General features: G+C 46.2%; 1 protein-coding gene across 5 annotated transcripts in view; it reads right to left on the bottom strand.

Annotated features, from left to right (window-relative positions):
• Window positions 1–22637, bottom strand: part of SMOC1 (SPARC related modular calcium binding 1) — a 149768-nt gene extending 127131 nt beyond the window's left edge. For 3 of the 5 annotated variants that reach the window (XM_036311365.1, XM_036311376.1, XM_036311356.1), the window contains exon 1: window positions 22264–22636. In XM_036311365.1, the coding sequence (XP_036167258.1) occupies window positions 22264–22362 (99 nt within the window). In that variant the 5' untranslated portion in view covers window positions 22363–22636. Of the gene's footprint in view, window positions 1–22263 lie in introns of all 5 variants that reach the window. The other 2 variants (XM_036311338.1, XM_036311347.1) reach the window with 1 other exon arrangement.

Here is a 22637-nt window from a genome sequence, read left to right as displayed (position 1 = left end):
AGCTTCTGGCCGAGCAGCACTCCTCCCCCTGTGGGAGTGCACTGACCTGCATTGAGCATCTGCCCTCTGGTGGTCAGTGTGCATCATAGCGACTGGTCATTCCACTGATTAGTTGATTTGCATATTAGTCTTTTATTATATTTACTTATTTTTTTAATTCCTCACCTGAGGATTTTTTCCATTGATTATTTTTATGAAAGAGTGGAAGGGAGAGGGAGAGGGAGAGGGAGAGGGAGAGGGAGAGGGAGAGGGAGAGGGAGAGGGAGAGGGAGAGGGAGAGGGAGAGGGAGAGGGAGAGGGAGAGGGAGAGGGAGAGGGAGAGGGAGAGGGAGAGGGAGAGGGAGAGGGAGAGGGAGAGGGAGAGGGAGAGGGAGAGGGAGAGAAACACTGATGTGGGAGAGACACATCGATTGGTTGTTCTCCCGCACATGTCCCGACCTGGGCCAGGTGCCTGCAACCGAGGTACAAACTCCTGACCAGAATCGAACCCAGAACTCTTCAGTACACAGGCCAATGCTCTATACACTGAGCCAAACTGGCCAGGGCTAGCCAAGGCAACTTTAGCCATACTTATGGCTTTAACTCTCATCTGCACATTGGTGGTCCCTCATCTAGACCAGTGGGCACCAACCGGTGGTCCGCAGACCACTGGTGGTCTATGAGGTCTGAAAGGTTGGTGACCGCTGGTTTAAGTAAACCTTTGGAGTAGCAGTCACCAACTGATGGTCTGTGGACCACTGGGTCCGTGAGGTCCAAAAGGTTGGCGACCGTGATCTAGACTATGACCTGAAAAGTTCACCTGGAATTGAGATGCTTCAAATTCAACAAGTCCAAAACAGTCCTTCCTTGCCCCTTATCAAGTCTGCTTTGTTTTCTGCACTCCCCAATATGATTTGTAGCACCACCTAATTTCTGAAGTCATCTAAGTGACGATGATTTCAGAAATTAGGCCCTCAGCTAGCAGGTGACAGAGCCAACCTTTGAGCACATGTATGTCCGACTCCAGGGCCTGTGCTATTTCACTACCTCTACTGCCTGCCTTAGTCTCAAATAACTGATGCCTCATATCTCCTAGGCATTTTAAGAACAGACCAGAAACCCCAGAAGTCAAATGTATGAGAGCCTGTTAAAGGCAACAACCAACTTCAAGAAGTCATCTTGGAGAGAATTTCTCCCAGTGAGGTAGAGAAATGCCAAGTGTCCAATCACCTAAGTGATCAGCAGAGAAGAGTTGTTGAATGGTCTCCCCTTAGGTGCATGTGCTGGAGAAGCCCACCCTTTTGGGGGATAGTAACACTATCATGCAGATAAGCTACACAAACATGAACAAGAAATGGAATCCACCAACAAGTGGATTCACATGTGCATACCAAACAAGTGACAATGTAGATGGAGGAAGCTGATTTCACACCTTGAATGGCAGGGGTGGACAGATAGTCCACAAAGGTACATGTCTAGTAAGGCTTAGCTTATTACATAAGCATCTCAGTCAGAACTATTGGAAATCAGTTTCTGTTGCAAATGACAGAAACTAAAATTAAACTGACTTAAGCCTAAAAAGAAATGTATCATTTATTTATTGACATATAGCAAACCCCTCCAAAATTTAGTGGCTTAAAATAACAATTTATGATTCTGTAGGTTGACTGAGTGGGTCCTCCACTGGTTTCACCCGGGGCTCACTCATGCAGCTGCATTAGGCTGAAGTCCCCAAGATGGCTGCACTGACATGCTGGCCAAATGGTGCTAGCAGCTGGCTGGGTACTTCAGTTCTCCTTCACATGACCTCCCATCCTTCAGCACACTGATTTTCTTACACAGTGGCCTCCGGGCAGAGGTCTAAGAGGGTGAAAGCAAAAGCTGCAAGGTCACTTGAGGCTCAGTCTCCAGAATTCATACAATGTTGCTCCCACCACATTCTATGAGTCAAAGCAAATCACTGGCCAGCCCAGATTCAAGAGGTGGGGAAATAGACTCCACCACTTAACAGAAGGAGCCACACAAAAAACTATATTTAATGTACCACATAAGGTCACTGCACATGTAAATGGGAGTTACAAGGGAGCTTTAAGCATAGCTGCATCCAAATGCTCACAATGAATTATCAGAAACCTATCTCGAATGTCCTCTTTCAGCTTGTTTTGCTCTATGCTGGCTTTATTCTCAGGCAAGCTTTTCATTCATAGTGACCACCAACCACTATAGATCTATATCTTCACAATGTCCCAACCCCAGAGCTTGTTTTTTCCCCAACAGTTTCAACAAATTTCCCATAATTGAATTCATTGGCCCAGTGTGAGTCACATGACCATCCCTGACCGGAAGAGAGCACACACTGATTGAGCAAACCCCAGTCACACATTTACTCTGCAATGGGGAGGTAGGATCAGTCCACTTAAGTTATGGGGACGAAGAGGGAGGGAAGGATTTTCCCCCAAAAGTAGAGATTCTATTGCCAAAAAAGAGAGAATAGGTTCTAGGCAGATCAAAGCCCAGCTGTTTACTATAATAAGCTTCTCAAGATGATGATGGGGCAAACAGCCACCACACAATGCACTGAACTTCTCTCTCCCAATGCATCATATAACTTCCCCAGCTGGTAAGTCTCAGTTTCCCAGTGGGGTGGGATGTGCACCATTGAATAGCGTGTTGTGAATGTGAAAAACAAAGACATAAGACAAAGCCTTTTGCAACAAGCACTTGCACAATTCTTCCATCTGGCAAAAGATGTCCTTTCTTGGACATTTGTCACATTGCTCCCGAAGGTGCCCCTCCCTAACAGGAATCAGAATGTTCTTTGTCCTTTAACTTGGTGCTTTTTTCTGGATCAGATGCAAACACAATTTCCTCATTGCCTCCCACAGCCCTATTAAAAGCCAACTCATAAATGAATAAGGAATGAGTGAAAATGTCCCTTTCTTACTAGAACTGTGCTCAGACCCAAAGCCCCAGGTGTAGAAGGCAAAGATGGTCAGTGGAGCAATCCAACCAGTCCATCTCTTTGCAACCTCTTGGACTCCAATGTTCTAACTTATTTTGTAACACTTCTTTTCATCTTCCCAGTCATCTCCAGAGTATGGGACAAGGGGTTGGGAAAGTAAATCTTCATTTTTAATTTCATCTCAATGTATAGCAGTTGCACGTGGCCCTTAAGACATGGTCTTCTGTGGAATTAGACATCAGTCTTTTAGAGCTTCAGTTGCCCAGCTAAGATTCTCAATTTTATGTCAGTGCAGAAATGGCTCGAACCCAAAAACAAGATGCTCCCCCACCCTCAAATATGAACATAATATCTGGCAGAACAGAGGTCAGAGACACCAAGAGGCTCCTCCCTTCCTTCCAAGGGAGCTGATCTTGACATATGTAAGTAGCTACTGGCAAAAGCAAATGGAATTGGCATTCATTTATGATCTTTTAAGTCATAGGTGCATAGGCCATAGATTCCAGGCCCTGCCTGAAGATTTTATTCCCTTCTACAATTTTAGCCTCAAAAAATCTCAAACTAGAGTGTGCATGAGAATCACCTACAGTGCTTCTCAGAAATGCAGATTCCTGGTTCATGTAGCATCTCAGGTGAGCTACAGACTAGACTTTAGGAAATAAACTCTTTGAGAAATACAAGCCCACAGGATATAACAAGATCCTTAACTGCTGGTTCTCAGCTCCTCAGAGAAGAGGCCAATTTGGGGGTTTAACGAACTGTAGTTAAGAGGCCAATAATGATGTTCCGTTACAGCAGCGGTTCTCAACCTATGGGTCATGACCCCTTTGGCGGTCGAACGACCCTTTCACAGGGGTCGCCTAAGACCATCCTGCATATCAGATATTTATATTACGATTCATAACAGTAGCAACATTACAGTTTATGAAGTAGCAACGAAAATAATTTTATGGTTGGGTGAGAACATGATGAACTGTATTTAAAGGACCAGAAGGTTGAGAACCACTGCGTTAGAGGCTGGCATGACTAAAGGCTCCAGGCCGTAAACCAGGCCATTGTGGTAGGTGGTCATGAGCCCAATCAGCCATGGTGAGTGCAGGGATGGACAAGCAATGTACACTGCGATGCATAAATCACTTGCTTTAGCACTGGGAATACCTGGTTTAGTGGGTTTTTCATAATTAATACAAGAGGAGAGCCTCTGGGTATTGGATATAGGCAAGAATATGTACCAGGGTCTCATAGTGACTATCAGAGAAAAATCCGCCTCTGCCCCCCGCCCCTCCCCCCCCACACACACACACACACTTCCAGCAGAGGAAGGGGAAAGTTGCCATTTTGAAATAGCCAGAGTATTCTGTTCTTCTTAACAAGGCCTGCCCTTTTTTACCAAAGCCTAACTTATTAGGGTTAATCAGAGCCTAACCCACCTGGAGGAAAATCTCCAACTCCAGCTCCCTCTGGCCACCCTGTCCCACATAAGAGGAGGAAAACATTGACAAGCACTTGTGAAGTTCATGGTACAGAGGTTCAGGTTCACTGAAAGACTGAGACCTGGAGATCCAGAAGATGGTGGCATAGGTAAACACCTGTATTCCCTGTCTCCCACAACCACATCAAAATTACCACTAAAGTACAGAAAAACCATCATCCAGGACCACCAGAAAGCTGACTGAATGGAAGTCCTACAACTAGAGAAGTAAAGAAGAAAGCACACTGAGACTGGTAGGAGGTGTGGAGGCACAAAATGGGCTGATCCGGCACCCACGTGTGCCACTTCTTTTATGGGGAGGGAGATCGTCTCTGTGGAGGCCACAGGGAGGAGCAAGGGGTCCCAGCCCCACCCAGCCCAGGGTCCCAGAGCTGGTAAGAGAAGTTCTTATGGGCAATAAGAACTATGGACTGCAAAAACCAGTGTGGATTGGGGCTCAGTGACACAGAGGCTGCTGGAGACCCAGCTGTTTCTCTTAAAAAACCGGCACCACAAACTGAACTTACAAGGTCCTGCTTCCTCTGAGCTCCAGCACCAGGGTGAGGCTCTGGGGGAACACAGACACATAGGAGGAGGAACTGGATTGTCTGCCATCAGCACAGGAACTTGGGGGCAGCTTTCTCCCAGACAGAGGTGCTTGCAGAAATCATTGTTCCTATGCAGGGACCTCCCTGGTCACAGGGCTAACTAGCAACCACTTCTGTTTGCTCCACCCTGGTGGTTCCCTAAGACCCTGCCTCATCCAATTTACAACCCTACCCAAGCTGTGTGCAGCAGCTTTTGCAAATGAATGGCCTGTCCTTGCTCAGGCTAAAATCTCTCAAAAAAGCTGCAGCTGGGAAGAAATTTTTAGGGGGAGAACCAAGATGGTGGCATGGGTTGGCGCCGGAGTTTGCTGCTTTGAACAACTGCTTCAGGAGTGAAGCCGGGGAACGGAGGGGACATCGCCCAGAGCCGCGGGAGCGCTGGCTGAATGGAGGTCCTACAACTGGGAGGAGGGGGAGGCGCATGCGGACACTCAGAGGAGGAGCGGTGCTGAGGTCAGGTTCTGAGGTGCGGAGTGCGCGGGGCGGGCTGGCGGCGGAGGGCGCGGTTGGCGTTTTCAGTCAGGAGGGAGTCGCGGACTCTGGGCTCCAGGTCCGGGCGAGTCTTTGGGGACCCAAACTCGGACGGGAGAGGCGGGACTGTCTGGCTTCGGTCGGAGCGAGTGCGGCTTTCTCTCTGGGCTTTGCGGCGGGTGCTGGGACTCGGAGAGGCGGAGCCCCTGGGGACGGGACTGAGAGCCGCCATAACTGCTCTCTCCGGCCCACCCTGTTGATCCTGTGCGACCCGCCCCGCCCAAGCCCTGCACAGAGGCTTTTGCCGGATAGCCTCAGGCAAAGGCTAGATTAGCACCTCCCTAGAGGACAGAAGTTCTCTCACTGCTGACACAGCTGATTCTCATAGCCACTTGGCCTGGAGGTCAAACCCTCCCTGGAATTAGCTACAACAATCAAGATTTAAGCCCTAACCGGTTTGGCTCAGTGGATAGAGCGTCGGCCTGCAGACTGAAAGGTCCCAGGTTCGATTCTGGTCAAGGGCATGTACCTTGGTTGCAGGCACATCCCCAGTAGGGGGTGTGCAGGAGGCAGCTGATCGATGTTTCTCTGTCATCGATGTTTCTAATTCTCTATCCCTCTCCTTTCCTCTCTATAAAAAATCAATAAAATATATATATAAAAAAAAAAGAAAAAAAAAAAAAAGAAAAAAAAGATTTAACTATAAGACTGCGAACAAAGACCACTAGGGGGTGCACCAAGGAAGCATAACAAAATGCGGAGACAAAGAAACAGGACAAAATTGTCAATGGAAGATATAGAGTTCAGAACCACACTTTTAAGGTCTCTCAAGAACTGTTTAGAAGCCGCTGATAAACTTAATGAGATCTACAAGAAAACTAATGAGACCCTCGATCTTATATTGGGGAACCAACTAGAAATTAAGCATACACGGACTGAAATAACGAATATTATACAGACTCCCGACAGCAGACCAGAGGAGCGCAAGAATCAAGTCAATGATTTGAAATGCGAGGAGGCAAAAAACACCCAACCGGAAAAGCAAAATGAAAAAAGAATCCAAAAATGCGAGGATAGTGTAAGGAGCCTCTGGGACAGCTTCAAGCGTACCAACATCAGAATTATAGGGGTGCCAGAAGATGAGAGAGACCAAGATATTGAAAACCTATTTGAAGAAATAATGACAGAAAACTTCCCCCACCTGGTGAAAGAAATGGACTTACAGGTCCAAGAAGCACGGAGAACCCCAAACAAAAGGAATCCAAAGAGGACCACACCAAGACACATCATAATTAAAATGCCAAGAGCAAAAGATAAAGAGAGAATCTTAAAAACAGCAAGAGAAAGAAACTCAGTTACCTACAAGGGAATACCCATACAACTGTCAGCTGATTTCTCAACAGAAACTTTGCAGGCCAGAAGGGAGTGGCAAGAAATATTCAAAGTGATGAATACCAAGAACCTACAACCAAGATTACTTTATCCAGCAAAGCTATCATTCAGAATTGAAGGTCAGATAAACAGCTTCACAGATAAGGAAAAGCTAAAGGAGTTCATCACCACCAAACCAGTATTATATGAAATGCTGAAAGGTGTCCTTTAAGAAGAGGAAGAGGAAGAAAAAGGTAAAGATACAAATTATGAACAACAAATATGCATCTATCAACAAGTGAATCTAAGAATCAAGTGAATAAATAATCTGATGAACAGAATGAACTGGTGATTATAATAGAATCAGGGACATAGAAAGGGAATGGACTGACTATTCCTGGGGGGGAAAGGGGTGTGGGAGATGCGGGAAGAGACTGGACAAAAATCATGCACCTATGGATGAGGACAGTGGGTGGGGAGTGAGGGCGGAGGGTGGGGCAGGAACTGGGAGGAGGGGAGTTATGGGGGGAAAAAAAGAGGAACAAATGTAATAATCTGAACAATAAAGATTTAATTAAAATTAAAAAACAACAACAACAAAAAAAAAAAAACGCTGCAGCTGGGTCAGGGAGCCTCAAACCTATCAATAAAAGGCCCAAGACCTGGCACCAGCACCAGCCTGCCTTGCTTCACAGCTGGGCCTCATCTGTGCACCTCCAGCCCCAATACAAAGAGGAGGAATCTCCAGATCTCTCTGTAGCTCCTGCTAGATGGCCCCACGTAGTGGCTAACTTTACACTTTCCTGACCCAACAGCCAGTGTACCCAGTGGTCAGTGTCACATCATACCAGATTACAACTCTACACATCCATAACTGACACACTCAAGGGGTGAGCACCACAGCCCCACTGAAGCAAGTTCTGCTCCTTAGAGGTGTCTCCTGCACAGCAGCTCTCCCACTGTAATCACAGCTGGTCCTCACAGCCAATTGGCCTGGAGGTCAATTCCTCCCAGTGACACCAACAGCAATCAAGTTTCAACTACAACAAGACTGCGCTCACAGCTCAGAGTGAAAGACAAAAGTAGGAAAAAGAACATGAACAATAAATAGAAAACAGTAGCAAATACAATAGATATTAATCTGACTATATCAATAATCACCTTAAACATCAATGGTCTTAATTCAACAATTAAAAGTATTTAGAGGGGCGGGGGGGGGGAGGCAGTAGCTGTGGTGGGCACCTTATCTGGAAATATCCCTCCTGAAAGTCACGCTAACAGCGAGGGGTTTTGTTTCTGAAATGCTCTAAAAGCAGGTTGAATCATAGGTGGGCCCACCCTCAGGCCCTGCTGTGACTGACTTTGCAACCCAGACAAGAGAAGACTTAGCATGAGTGAGGGAGAAGGGGCATTAGAAAAACCAGGCACTGCTCCTCCAGCTCCATGGAATTGCCTGGGACCAGATCTGGAAACATTCTTGGCAATCAACACCTAACCGTCAAACCCAGGAGCTATGAAGAGGACATGTCAGCAAGTCCCTCAGCTACCTCCTAATGGCAAAACTGCTTCTCACAGTCTTAGAGAAAAAGGGGAAGGTGATCAGGCTTGCTAGAGCTTCCTTCAGATGCTCAACTCAGGAAAACCACCTACCATCCCAGGAGAAGAGAAAATGAAAGAAGACTTTAGGAAGAAGAGAGTATACAGTGCCTGGAAAAGACATGTGGAGAAATCGTATCAAAGCACATCTTTCCCGTACCGATTCCATTTAAGGGGGTCCCTCTGACCTATAGCAGGTTGAGAAATGGGAGGGATCTGATTTATTGCACAAAAACTAGTTTCATTTTAAACCAAAGGGAATAGAGCCACAGATTAGAAATATTCCATATATTCGGGGGCGGGGGGGGGAGGACTAAGCAAAACAAAACCATTTTGGGTTCTCATCTGAATCTCTCAGATTTTCTTATTTCATCTGCTATTGTTATGAAGACTGAACATTTACTGGGTATCCTGCCATTATTTCATTTAAGCTACACAATGACCCAATGAGGTAAATGATACTTTCAATTTACAGATGAGGGAATGGAAGCTTAGAACTCAGTCAATTTGCCCAAGAAAACACAGCTAGAAAGTGGCAGAGCTAAGACTCAATCCTAGGTCTCTTTGGCCCCAAATCACTAAGTACACTACCTTCTGGACGAGCAAGAAAGGCAGGGAGTCAAATGCTAATGAATCAAAATTCTCCCATCATCCAGCAATGTGGAGGGAGGTGCATTACATAATCAAGGTAGATGCAGCTTTAAGGAAAGTAAAGGTACAAAAGTAGGAATCCACAATAGATGGAGTCCAGGCTGTGGGCCTAGTCTTTTTCTCAGCCTCTACCTTGATGGGAGAAGAAAGTATAATAACACACCCCCCGGAGAGGGTGCAGGCCCTCAAAGCCAAGGTGAAGATGAGACGGATGGAAGTGATACACCTTGTCCTCTGTTCAGCCCCTGCCTTCAGACTGCCTGAGCCAGGGCAGCTATGAATTTGCTCTAAGGTTTTCTGAAGTCACTGCCAGAAAGGCAGGAAGGAAGTATCCACAGAGGGAAGGCCCTGGGTACTGTCAGGCACTCATCAACAAATAAAAAGGGTTTCCATTTCAACCCTCAATCGGGGCATGGATTTTAAAAGGCCTCCCAAGAATATATTGTGCCAACCATGAAACATGCCCCCTGTGCTCCGGGCCATTTGCCATGTGTCTGTCTCTGTGGACATCTGCACTGATTGCACTGCTATTGACGAGCCTTAAGAATCTTAATGTCAAGATCCACCTCCACTTCAAACTATATCTCTGGCTGCTTGCTTTGGTTTCAACCACTGTAAATTGGTGGATTAGTCAAAGGCAACTCAGAAATATAATCCTTCACTAGAGTTCAAGGTATTTCCTCCTCTTGGCTAACCTTGTGCAACTTTCCCAAGTTCTCCAGGGCATCTGTGAGTGGAAAAGTCATGGACAGAGCAATTGAAGTGCAGATCTTCATTTTAACTCTGGCTCTCCACTGTGGCTTGTTGTTATGTGGACTTTGGACAGTCCTTACCTCATGCATTCAGTGAAGGCATCCTGAGATTTCTTTCAACTGTGGGTCTATATAACATGCTCTCCTCATTTGGGGTATCTTCTGGAATCATCTTCATAGGCCCATTTATCCTACTCTGAAAGTGTCAAAATTCTTCCTACATTCCCTTTTTCCAATCAGCTTCTAATCTTGGAACTCCAAGTCTGTGCTGGTAGTCAATTGGAGTTAGTCTACCTTTAATGGATGGAAGAACTGATCACACAGGAACATATCTCCCTTTCTGGGTTCTGGCTATCAATGCCCAGCAAATACACTTCTCACCAAGCATCCCACCCACCATCCTGCTGGTCTACCAATGCTACCGATCCCACATCCAAAGCGGACACTGGGCTTGTTGCCCCAGCCTCCCTTCCACCTTTTATAGCCATGTGGTCAGGAGGAAGGAGGAGGAATAACCTGACCTCCAGCTCCAGAACTGGGCACCCTATCTCCTTCCCTGCCACAGTGAATGGTCGATAGAATCAAGGCCTAGGTCACACAGCATGGCACTCTCCTGGCCAAAGGCATTGATTAAAAGAATAGGCATTTGACCCAATGTATGTAAATAAGCTAAGAGTCAAAGTTTTCTGAGAGCATGTAGGAAAAGGTTATTGAAAGCTAATTCTCTCGGCCGCCTTCTAGAAATTGTGGTGTTTAGTTATGATGCTTGGAACCATTGCAGTGATTCTGCCACCTTGAAAACCTAGTCTTCTGATAAACGCATACCGCAAAGGGCAAAGGGGAGAGATAGCCACTCACAGAATGTTCTGAAGGCACCATTAAGCTGCTGAATCAAACCAATCCTGAAACCCACCAGGTATCTGTACCTTCTATTATTACTTGAGCCAATGGGTAAGCCACTTCAAAATTTGGCAACTGTTTCTTAGAATATACATTCCCAAGTGTTGTACACATGCCAAAGATCACAAACAAAGCTGATCTACAGTTACACTTTAAAGGCCTACTGATTCGCACTAGAGTAAAACCAGCTCCCTCATGCTTTCACTGCTGGCACCCAAAACCAAGGAGACTCCCCTTCCTTGGCCACCAACCAAGAACTCCAGCAGAGCTTCTCACTCACAGCTCTGCAGTCACACTGAGCTTCCCTACCCCAAGGCCACTTCTAAGAGGGCAATGATGGCACCTAAGCCCCTCCCCCTCCATGATAACACCAGAGACCAGAAATACGGAAAAGCCACACAAAAGTTGAAAGCCTTTTTCAGTCTACTTTTTTTAAAACCTAAACTCCTACAAATTAATAGGTGCCAAAGTGATCATCACAGGGTGCTAATATCGCCAATGTTATGTGCCTCCTGATGGAAGTATCTACCAACTCCCATGAAATACACTTGCCAAAAATATATCAAATCCATAACTGATCAAGCCTCCAGATCTATCATTTTATAGGAAATATAAAGGACACAGGAACATGTCACACAACACCACAGAAAGGCAGTCAGTGAAATCTAATGTGGAAAACCCTAGAACAACCTGTTTATTCAACAAATACATTACGAAGTAAAAAGGAGGTGGAGGGAAACTCATAGATTAAAAGAGACTTAAGATAGAGATAAGTGTGGACCTTATTTGGATCTTGATTCAAATGAACAGAAAAGCTTATCTGAGTGATAAGCAGGGCAATTTGAATGTTGATTGAATTATATTATATGAAGGAAAGAATTATTGTTAATATTCTTTGGTTGTGATATAGTATTATAGTTAGAGTTTTTGTGAGTCATCATCTTTTAGAGATATGTATGAAAATATTTACAGATGATAAAACACAATGTCTGGGAAGGAAGTGGAGGAGGGTATAGGGAGAATAAATGTTGATGGATGCAGACTTGACTTGGGGTGGTGAACACACAAGGCTGTGTATAGATGGTGTGCTGTAGAATTGTGCACCTGAAGCCTGTATAATTTTGTTAACCAGTGTGACCCCAATGAATTCAATAAAAAGGAAAAAAATACAATGTCTGGATTTGCTTCAAAGTAATCAAATTGGAGGACTAGGGGGATGGGTGGAAGAAATGAGATTGGCCTGGAGTTTTTCATTGTTGAAACTGGGTGAGGGTTCATGGAATTCATCACACTATTCTCTCCTTTTTTGTGTATATTTGAAAGTTTTCATAATAAAGAAAAGGCTTTTTTAAATGAAAAGACGCAAACATCAAGAGGAGTCCAAATTATTGTAATTTCTATAATCTTAGAATAGAAAGACCTTTTTCATCCTGACACCAAAGATAGAAACCACAACAATAGATTAGCTACATAAAGGTATAAAATTTAGCCCTAGCTGGTTTGGCTCAGTGGATAGAGCGTCAGGTTCGATTCCGGTCAAGGGCATTCCGGTTGCGGGCACATCCCCAGTAGGGGGCGTGCAAGAGGCAGCTGAATCGATGTTTCTCATCTATGTTTCTAACTCTCTATCCCTCTCCCTTCCACTCTGTAAAAAATCAATAAAATATATTTTTTTAAAAAAAGGTATAAAATTTAGCCGATTAAAACCATTGTCTTTTCATAATGAAAGGCATTTGCCAAACATGACAGAAAAACAGATTAATATCCTTAATATTTTAAAAACACACACACTCTTCCATGTCAGACAGTAAGGTGGGGGGGGGGGGGGTGGCGAGCGGCCTGAAGGGGAGGGGGAGCTACCAACCTTATTTTAAAAATTAGCAAAATACCTGTCCAGATGATTCCCAAGAGAACAAGAACTAATGACTAATGTAGGATGGGCAGGTACAATACAGGATACCCAGTTAAGTTTACACTTCACATAAATAACAAATAATTTCAGATAATAACAAATAACTTCTTATTTGGGCCATACTTATACTGAAACATTATTTGTTGCTTATCTAAATTCAAATTTATGCAAATTACATTATTTTACATTAGATCATTCAAAATTTACATTATTCAATGACATTCCAACTTACCCAATTTATAATCTAGGCAAGCCTACATCCATATTTTTATTCGCCAACCCTAACTAATGGCCAATAAATCTGAGAGAAGAATCAACCTCATCCCGTGTCAACCAGAAGGAGCCAGTCCAGTGTGAAGAGCAGAAGAAGCCGGGGCAGCAGAGAGGAACGCACGCACCATAAGGCAGAGGTGGGGAAGGGACCCTCACGTGCACCTGGCCCTGAGCTGGTGGGGGGAGCCTGGCCTCAGGGCTTCAGGAGGGCGGGAGGGAGGTGACAGCACTTGCAGGGAAGGTCAAAGTGTGGCTAAAGGTCCCTGTACAGGTGCTGCAGGGAAAGGAAAATCGTAATGAGCAGCACAGGGCAGAGGACCCCTTCCAGAAGCATCACTTTCATTATTTACTCTTAAAACTTTGTTGTGATCGATACATTTTTATTTTTTATGGAAAACTGTATGATATATTATGGATACATACAAAAAGGAATTTTAAAATCCATGTACACACTTTAGAGACATAAAGCATTGCCAAGCAATATGTTTTTCTCCCTCCTGCCCTCACAACGCTGATCTTCAGTTAATACTACTCTTAATTTTCTCACAAATTTTACATATGTATGCACCCCTAAACAATAGGTAGTTTATGCATGCTTTCAACTTTTATATAAATAGCAGCATAATGTATATTTTCTTCTACAATTTGTCTTTTTTCATTCCAAATTTTATTATAAAATTTATTCATAATTAAGTATAGCTTTAGATTAGTCATTTAGAGTGCTGAGTAATATTCCATTATGTGAATATACCATAACACATATTTCTAGTTTCCTGTTGATTAGTATTTAGCCAGTTTCTAGTTTTTTTTACTACTATCAAAAATGCTGCTGTGAAGGTCCTTAAACATGTCTCTTGGTACATATTTATGTTTTAATATGTTTTTATTGATTGTTTTGAGAGAGAGAGAGAGCAAAACATCAATGTGAGAGAGAAATATTGATCAGTTGCCTCCCACATGCACCCCAATTGGGAACTGAACCCGCAACCTTGAGTATGTGCCTGACCAGGAATTGAACTGGTGATCGCTTGGTGCGCTAGACAACACTCAGCTAACTGGGCCACACCAGCCAGGGCTCTTGTTATACATTTAAGTGCATTTCTCTAGGGCAGGGGTCCTCAAACTACGGCCCGCGGGCCACATGCAAATACAAATTTTATATTTGTTCCCATTTTGTTTTTTTACTTCAAAATAAGATATGTGCAGCGTGCATAGGAATTTGTTCATAGTTTTTTTTTAAAACTATAGTCCGGCCCTCCAACGGTCTGAGGGACAGTGAACTGGCCCCCTGTTTAAAAAGTTTGAGGACCCCTGCTCTAGGGTGTATATATGGGACTGGAATTACAAAGTCAAAGAATGTGTGCCCCTTCAACTGTAGTTCTACAAAGTGATTGTACTAATTTATATTCCCACGAGCAGCAATAAATACATTTTTTTACAATTATGTCCTGCTGAGGTAAATTGAAAACTCTCCTTTAAAGCAGACTGAGTTCAAAGCATCCTGAAAATGAGTAGGAGGCCTGGTACCAACAGTTACTAACCCTAAAAATCAGCCCAATGTGAACACAGACCAACTATGTCGACTCAATCCCAGGGCGACCTGCGGACCAGGATGGACTGAGATAGGTGTAGAGCTTTTTTAAAAAAATCATGCACAACTTAGTCTGTATTACTTTCCTCTAAGATTAAACAATGCTCATTGTAAACAAAATTATTTTAATAATTACTAAGACACATCTCAGGAATGGAACATCCGATTTTTCTATACAACAACCAACTTTTTTTTTTTTTTTTACACAAAGGGAATTATATATTGTGGCTTGCATTTTACTTCTTTTACTGTTCAATATTTTTTTACAAGGAAAGAAACAATCTGCATTTATTGAAAATTCTATTATTCAATAAACATTTACTAAGCACCTGTTCTTGGGCAGGATGGAGTCTATAAAGAAAATTAAACAACTCCACCATTAAGAGACTCCCACTCTGAAAGGAAAGAAACCAATAGATACTGGTCATAATAATGACCCCCCCATTTATCAAGCACCTTCTATGAGCCAGGTACTGTACTAGACCCTTAATGGGGGCGGGGGGGGGGGAGGCAGAGCAATGGCCCCCAGTGATGCCCAGGTCCTAATCCTAATACTGCTGTGTTACTTGGAGGAATTAAGGTTGCTAATCAGCTAACCTTCAGATAGGAAACCAGTCTAGACTCTCTCATTGGGCCCAATGTAATGGATCACAGAGTCCTTAAATGAGGAAAGGAGAGCCAGAGGAGTCAGAACCACCGAGATGCAGCAGGAGAAAGAAGGGACCAGCTCTGGGGCTTTGAAGGTGAAAGGGCCTGTGAGCTTAGGAATGCAGGCAGTTTCTAGAAACTGGAAAAGGCAAGAAAACAGATTTTCCCCTAAAGCTTCCAGAAAGGAACTCAGCTCTGCTGATTACTTAACCCGTTGAACCCTGTTCATTGAAAACGCTCCTTTTTGTGTCTTGTTTGTGGTATTTGTTACAAGAGGACTAGGAATGGGAAGCTAAGACATCCCACTTAGTTCTTCCCACCACTCTGGAATGTAAATGCTGTGACCTCCAGTGGGCAAATCAGAGAATCAAGGACCCAAAAGGTTAAATTACTAGCCCAGGCTCACCGTGGCAGAGCCAGACTCACTTTGGGTCTGTGTGCCTCCACGGCTGTGCACCAAGGCTGCCCCACTACCCACCTACCTTTGATTGGCTGGATTACGGGGCAGACCAGACGGGGACTCACATAGCTCTAGGAGTAAGCAAGCACAGGGTGAATCTGCCTGCAGGGAGGCTGGGAGGGCTGTGTGGAGCCATTTGAGCCTTTCGAATGAAGGGCAGAATTTTGACAGAGATGGGGAAGGAAGAAAGATCAAGAAATGCAACAACAGTCAGTTTAACCGAAGTCTGGGGCATGTGGGGATTGGATGTTCGTTGGGAAGTAAGCCTGGGCTCGCTGGTCAGAGACCAGCCCTGTCCAATGAGATAGCAACTAGCCACATGGAGCTATTAACATTTAAATTTAAGTTAATTACAATTCCAGTTCTTCAGTTGTGCTAACCATATTTAAAACTTCAATAGCCACATGTGGATATATAGAGCATTTACATCCTGGCAAAAAGGTCTCGTGGCAGTGTTTCTGAACAGGTGAGTGACACTGTGTGCCTGACAGTGTGATCATGTCCCTTCATAACACTCTCCACCTCACCCTGTTACTTACTATCTACTTTTGTGTACTCTCCCCAGAGGCTTTGCAGAATTTTTCAAGAACAGATGCACGACAAATAGATACACACACACACATAACACACACACACACACACACACACACACACACACACACACACAAATATTTAAAACTCCCAGCAGTGTCTAAAGATGCTTATCTATTCCTAAAAAGAAACCACTCTGGAAAGTGGGTGTATTTTTTCTCCTCTGTCAATACTGGGGGGGAGGGGGAGGGGGAGGGAAGCCCTTATAAATAAGTAGTTATAGTTATCAGATCAACACTGGAGTGTAAGATGGTTTTTAAGGGGGATGGCCTTAAAAACTCACATTTGTAGACTATCTGTCAGGTTTCAAAGCCCCTGACACATTGCCTCCTGGAACCTGGTTCACTCCTGGTCCTCTCTGGTGGTGGGAGAGGATGAGTGGCCTTTTCTGCTCTGTAGAGATTGCCCCATGCTGGCTCCAATAAAAGGAGGCTGAAATCCACCCAGGGAACATCCGGGAAGTGCACAGAGCGCCTCACCTATCAAGCTTAGCGGTCTGCCAAAGGTAAGATTAATTGTGATCTAGGCATGCATTTGAGAGTGATGTCAGTTGCAAAGGGAAATCCAATTAATTTCGATAATGACCAATGTTGCTTTGGGGTCTTCACAGGGCTGTTGTAAGTGTTCATGGAGATCCAATCCTCTTACCTCCTGGGTAACTCAGGGTTTGTGCAGTATGTACAATGCTAACCCTGTTTGGCAGGCCTCACAAGCAGGTCCGATCGATTTCTCATCCGCAACTCAACCCTTGTCCTCTCCCAAACAGCTCCGCAGTGACAAACGCTGAAGGAGGGGGCCCTCTGCATGGACACCCCCCTCCACCACCAGCAATGCCAGGAACTTGGCTGCTTAAACAATAGATCTCTATGTGGTTGGGAGAGAAAGGGTGCCCTGTACCTGCTAAGCAGGGCCATGCCTCCTCCCCCAGCCTCTGCAAAGGGGGGTGAGGAGGAGGCCGGAATGAAGACAGGCATCAAACCAGAAATCGCCTCCCCCACCCCCACTGGCAAATAAGGCTTCTGACCCAGGCCTCAGCTAGTGAACTTTTCTACTCTGCAGGGCTGGGCGCTCAGATGTCCAGGCTGATTCCCCTGAGCAAGGGAGAGGGAAGATTGCCCGCAGCCAGCTCAGCTTTACATGAGCCCTTTGGCCAGCTGGTGTAGACATTTATGCCAGGGCCTGGGCCTGCGCTGGGTCTAACTGGCCAAGAATTAAAACAAAGCCAATAATCACTCCCCAAGGTGGTGTTTTAGGTGGGGCCACATGCACATCTGGAGAGCGGGTGGAGGGAGCAAGAGGCAAGAAAGGAGTTCCTATTTAGGGAATTTTTGTTTGACCTGAAGTGCAAAGAATTTAATTATAATGTTTGGCTCATGACACACTCAACATGGGTACATGCAGGGCCCACTTTTATTTTTTATTTAATCAGCTATTAGATCTTTACTAATGAACAAATACCTTCAAACTCACCACCACCCCCCACCCCCGCCATGAAAAGAAGTAAAGCACTTACACCAACCAACGGGTCATGTCCCCCCTCCAATCTATTCCCTGTCTCACCCTTACTTCCTCCTGAATCCTGTGCTCATCATTACCTTGCTTTTTTTATGTGGTTCTATTGCAGCTATATGTATTCCTAAACATGTTATCCTTTCATTTCAGGTATTTGTAACTTTATAAAAGTTGCTGTGCTGCATCTTTCAGTGCATTTCTTTTACTTAATATCATATTACCAAGATTCGTCTGTATTTTTGCATGCCACTGAGCCTAATTCTCCATCGTGTGAATACATCACAGTTTATTCAACTGCCAACTGAGTGGCATTTGGATTCTTTCCAGGCTCGTGGTATTTGGGGCATGAGTTTCTCTTGGGCATACATACCTAGGAGTGGGATCGCTGGGCCATAGAAATGTACATGTTCAATTTTCAGAGGTAATGAGACAATATCAAAGTGTTTTCCATTTGATTGCACTTCCTAGAGTTTCTGAGATGATTGTTTCCTCCTCCTGTCCTCCTCAATTTTGTTTCTTTAAGTTACACATGTCAGATCTATCAGAATGCTTAAACCAAGTTCTTGACCTAACACCTGAGTAGCATCTCGGATAAAATCCCCCATGTGGAAAAGAAGGCCTCGTGTCAGGCACACAGATCAGCAGAGAGACATCTGTGCGGACACAAGGACCCACCCTGATCCTGACATGAGGCAGGCTAGTCAAAGGGAAGGGAACTGACTAGAAGCTGCTTCACATTTGGCAAAGGCAAGGTAAAAAAAAAAAATAAAATAAAGGTTTAGGGTGGAGCTAATGCCTGTTTCCCATCCAAGTTTGCTTGCTCTCCTCCCTAAACCTTCCATCATCAACACACACTCTTACTTTTAAACAAAGAACAAAGGCCTAAAAATGAGAAGAGAAATCACTTGCACGTAACCAATTTCAGGTTCAAATGAGAGCAGGGGGTCCAGCTTAGAAATCACTGCGCAGTCCAATTCGTTGCAATAAATATTTACAGAATGCTTTGCAGTGTGACCAATAAGATCTCTATTCTGCCCTCAAGGGTTTTCGAGCTTGTTCATTTAACAAGACAGGACCATGCATGAAGTGCCGAAGGGGCCGGCTAGTGCTAAAAAGATGCAGATGCTGGCCCGGTTTCAAGATGCTCACGGTAGAAGGACTAGCAAAAGTTAGAACACACGAGCACCAGATATAGGAGTTGTTAGGAGGTGAGCGTGATGATTCTAACCAGTAGGGAGGTTCCGAGAGAGTGACGTTGGAGCTGGGTTTTGCAGGATGAACCAAGTAAGCAACAAGAGGCAGGACAAATGAAGAATAGACCTAAAACTATTCTTTTAAAATGTCTTATTCGGTCTTACTCGGACTTCTGGACCTTCCCATTTTCTCAAACTTCTTAAATCTATTTCCTGCCTCCACCACCAAAAAAAGTGGTACCCACAGGTTACTATGAAACATGCATTTATGTGTTCATTCCACAAACACCTACAAAGTCAGTCCCTTGTGCTGAGCTCTGGGGATACACCGACAGACAAGATGGGCACAGTTCCTGCCCTCACTCAGCTCCCAACTTTCAAGGGCAGACAGAGGATTAGACAAAGACAGGCAGCTAGCTTGGCCTGACCATCCATTGGCCTTGGGGAGTTCCTCCCCCCACCCCCATCCCATCCTCCCTGTAAAACATTTTCAGTAAATTGAACAGGATTACAGAAATGGCTGCCTCCTTGGTAATTAAAAGGCTCCTAACCATGGCCCAGGTGTCCATGCTGCTCAGAGCTGAGAGACCAAAAACTCAGGTGCTTCCTACATAATAGCCTTCAATCTGATACCTGATCGCTGCTGGTTTCCAGCGTCAAACAAATGTCAGGAATTTTATGAAGGCAGGAAGCGCATAAGGGGCAAGGATTGGGGTCTTAGGCCTCAGGGGAGCTCAATTAGTGAGCCAGATAAAGTTAAGCCAAAAGGGCATGCTCTCGGTTTCCTAGAAAGCCAGCTGCAAAAGATGCCAATCCCTAAGCTTCTGTCACTCAAAAGATTAACAGAAGAGTCCAAGGGGTGCCCAAGGGAACACTGCAACACGCCAGATGTTTCTGCTCCTCCCATGACACTGCCACTCGCCCTCAGAGCCACACTTCAGAGGCCACCAAGGAGCCACATGAGAGAAGTGCAGTCTTTGCAATAGGTGGAAACTCAAAGACAGCACCCTTTAGCAACACAAACATCCATAAGTATTATTACTAACCCTCTCTTACAGACTCGCCTGATGCATCTGGGCTCAGTATTTTCTCATTGAGCTCTCTCTTCCTTTAACAGTGACGGCAGCCCTTGTTTGACGAGCACTCCCTGCAGCTGCTTGGTGGTGTGGCAAGCACACAACCTGTAAGTCCATAGAGACTGTGCTTCGGCTCCCAGAGCTGCAAATGCACCATGGGTGTTTCAAGCAAGCCGTTTGGCCTCCCTGGGTTTCACGTGCAAAATGTTCTTATAAGCATAAGCGATCCTGGAAATCTGTAGCCCAAGCATGCATAAGTGGTAGCCTATTGTTGCCTATAAATGCACGCAGGTAGCCACATGCTCAAGACAGCAGCTTCCCCTGGGTACTTTCTAAACACACACGTGTGGGGGGGGGACGTGAGGGGAGATGCAGGTGGGACACACACAGACCTATTCACAGTTCCTATTTATGTCCTCTCACTTCTATCGAATTAAAAACTAAAGAAGTTGGAGGGAAACCTAACCAATACCCTAGCTTTCCCCTACAAGTTGCTTCCTCCGATTTCAGGAGTCAGGGAAGGAGAGCCATATGGCTTAAGACGCTAGCCATGCCCAGCAGCAAATAAGCCCCCCACCATTTGTCTCCAGGCTCCTCACGTGGGCGGGCATCCAGATTTCAGGAGGGGTGCTCTGGTCTGCATCTCTTTCTCGACTGTTCCTAATTATTGGAGGGAACGCCATAGCTCTCCTGACCTCAGCGTTTAAGAGCTGCGGGTCCTAATATCAAACCAAGCAGCTTCATTTAAAAGGCATCCTCAACTGCATCCATAAAAGTCACTCCCGGAGCCCTTACTTGCCCCAGCTTTGGAAATGCCTGCTGTCGAGGATTTATGGCACGCCCTGGATCTAATCTGCGGCACTTTAACTGCTGCTGTTGCACATCTGGTCATAAAAGCAAAGGCCGGCCCAACACGGGGACAAACACTTTTCTTTCCTAAGTGGCTGCAAATCTGATCTCACGGTGATAGCCCGGCTCGGATGCAATCAGCCAGCATCTGGGCAGTCATTAAAGCTCGTCAAACTTTGCAAGGCTTTTGCTCTCCACACGACAGCTATAAAGACGATTCTCATATAGCAAGAGCTATGAATAGAGAACCTGCGACCTGAACAGGTGGTAAGGAGGCTAGGCCCACGGAGACCCAGGAAAGCACACATGGATTAAGGAGCCAACCTTGTTTTCACAAAGGTCCTAGCTACTTCACGGACTCCCAAGATGTCAATGGAGGCAAGCAGCTACCCCGAGAGGCCACCGGCCTGGCATAAGCTACTTCTTGGCCAGAGGTTGTCTAAGTACAATTTGACCGATTGTTTGGTCCAAATGAACAACAAGGTGGTTTAATAGTACTTTTTAAGGCAGTGGAATTCTTCATTAGACCAATTTGGGGGGAGGGGGGAGGGGGGGACAATAATCTAGACCAAAAATGAACACAATGCTGTCGGTTCCAGGGGAGTTTACAATGCCCTGTACAGCCTGTCCTGTGCACAGAATTGGCACGTTTCACATCGTTCAGAATCTCCAATCAGACCAAGGTTCAACAAGGAGTCCAGGCTCCCAGCCCCAAGCCAGGGGAAGAGACCCTTGCACGCTGCGCACCTCCTTTCCACCACCTCACCACAGCCCCCACCCACCCCCACCCCCCACCTCTAGCCTCCTCCAGGGCTGTGCCCAGCAGGAGGGAGCATTAAAATTATCTGCTGTGGGTTTTACGAGCAGCGATCGCTTTTTAAAACAACACAAGGTCCTTGTGTGGCTCTCGGGTAACCTAAAACTCTGGAGGCAGAGCTGCCCCCCCCCCCCCCCCCCCCCCCCCCGCCGCCTGCCAAGAAGGCCAGCGCTCCGGGAGCGGGAGCGGGCGCAGGGTTGAGACCACAGGGCAGCCCTACTGGAGCGAGGAGCGAGCCTCTGGGACCCAGGAGGCACCCCGAAGGGTCTTGGAGCAAAATGCCCGGGGAGAAGAGAGCTGTGAAGAAAACCCATCAGTGACAGTTGGGGTTTCAGGGGGGTAGGCAGAGTCGCTGCTGCAAGAAAGGATTGGGGGTGGGGGACAGACAATGGGAGAAATTTTTATTTCAGCAACTTCGCCAAGAAGCCCTCGGGAGACTTGTGGGGGGCGCGGGGAGACAAGGTCTGACACCTCCCTTCCTCTTTCCCCCTCCCCCCCCCCCCCCCCCCCCCCGCGAGGATGAGAGCGAGCGACCTTCGTCTCCCTCGGCAGGTAGGCGCGCGACTGGGGGCGCACTTACCCGGGGGCCGGTGGTGCGGTGGCCGCGAGCCGGGGACAACTGCACCAACACGAGCAGCAAGTGGGGCGTGAGCAGGCGGGCGCAGCGCGCGGGCAGCATGGTGCCAGCGGGCTGCGGGCTGCGGGCCGGGGTCGCGGGCTCCGCCGGGCGCACTGCAGCGCCTGCCTTGCTGCCTGCCTTCCCTCGGGGGCCCTGGCGGTGGCGGAGGGCGGCGGGCAGCGGAGGTGCAGCGCGGACTGGCGGAGGCTGCGGGCAGAGCGCGCGGTCATGAACCGCGAAGGAGGGAGCTGGGGCGCGAGCGTGTGCTCTGCGCGCGGCAGTCGCTCGGCTGGGCCGGTCCCGGCGGCAGCAGGTTGGTTGCCAGAGCCTGGGCC

This window comes from Myotis myotis, unplaced genomic scaffold (assembly GCF_014108235.1).
Source record: "Myotis myotis isolate mMyoMyo1 unplaced genomic scaffold, mMyoMyo1.p scaffold_m19_p_1, whole genome shotgun sequence".
NCBI lineage: Eukaryota > Metazoa > Chordata > Mammalia > Chiroptera > Vespertilionidae > Myotis > Myotis myotis.
This window is presented reverse-complemented; position numbering and strand designations above follow the sequence as displayed.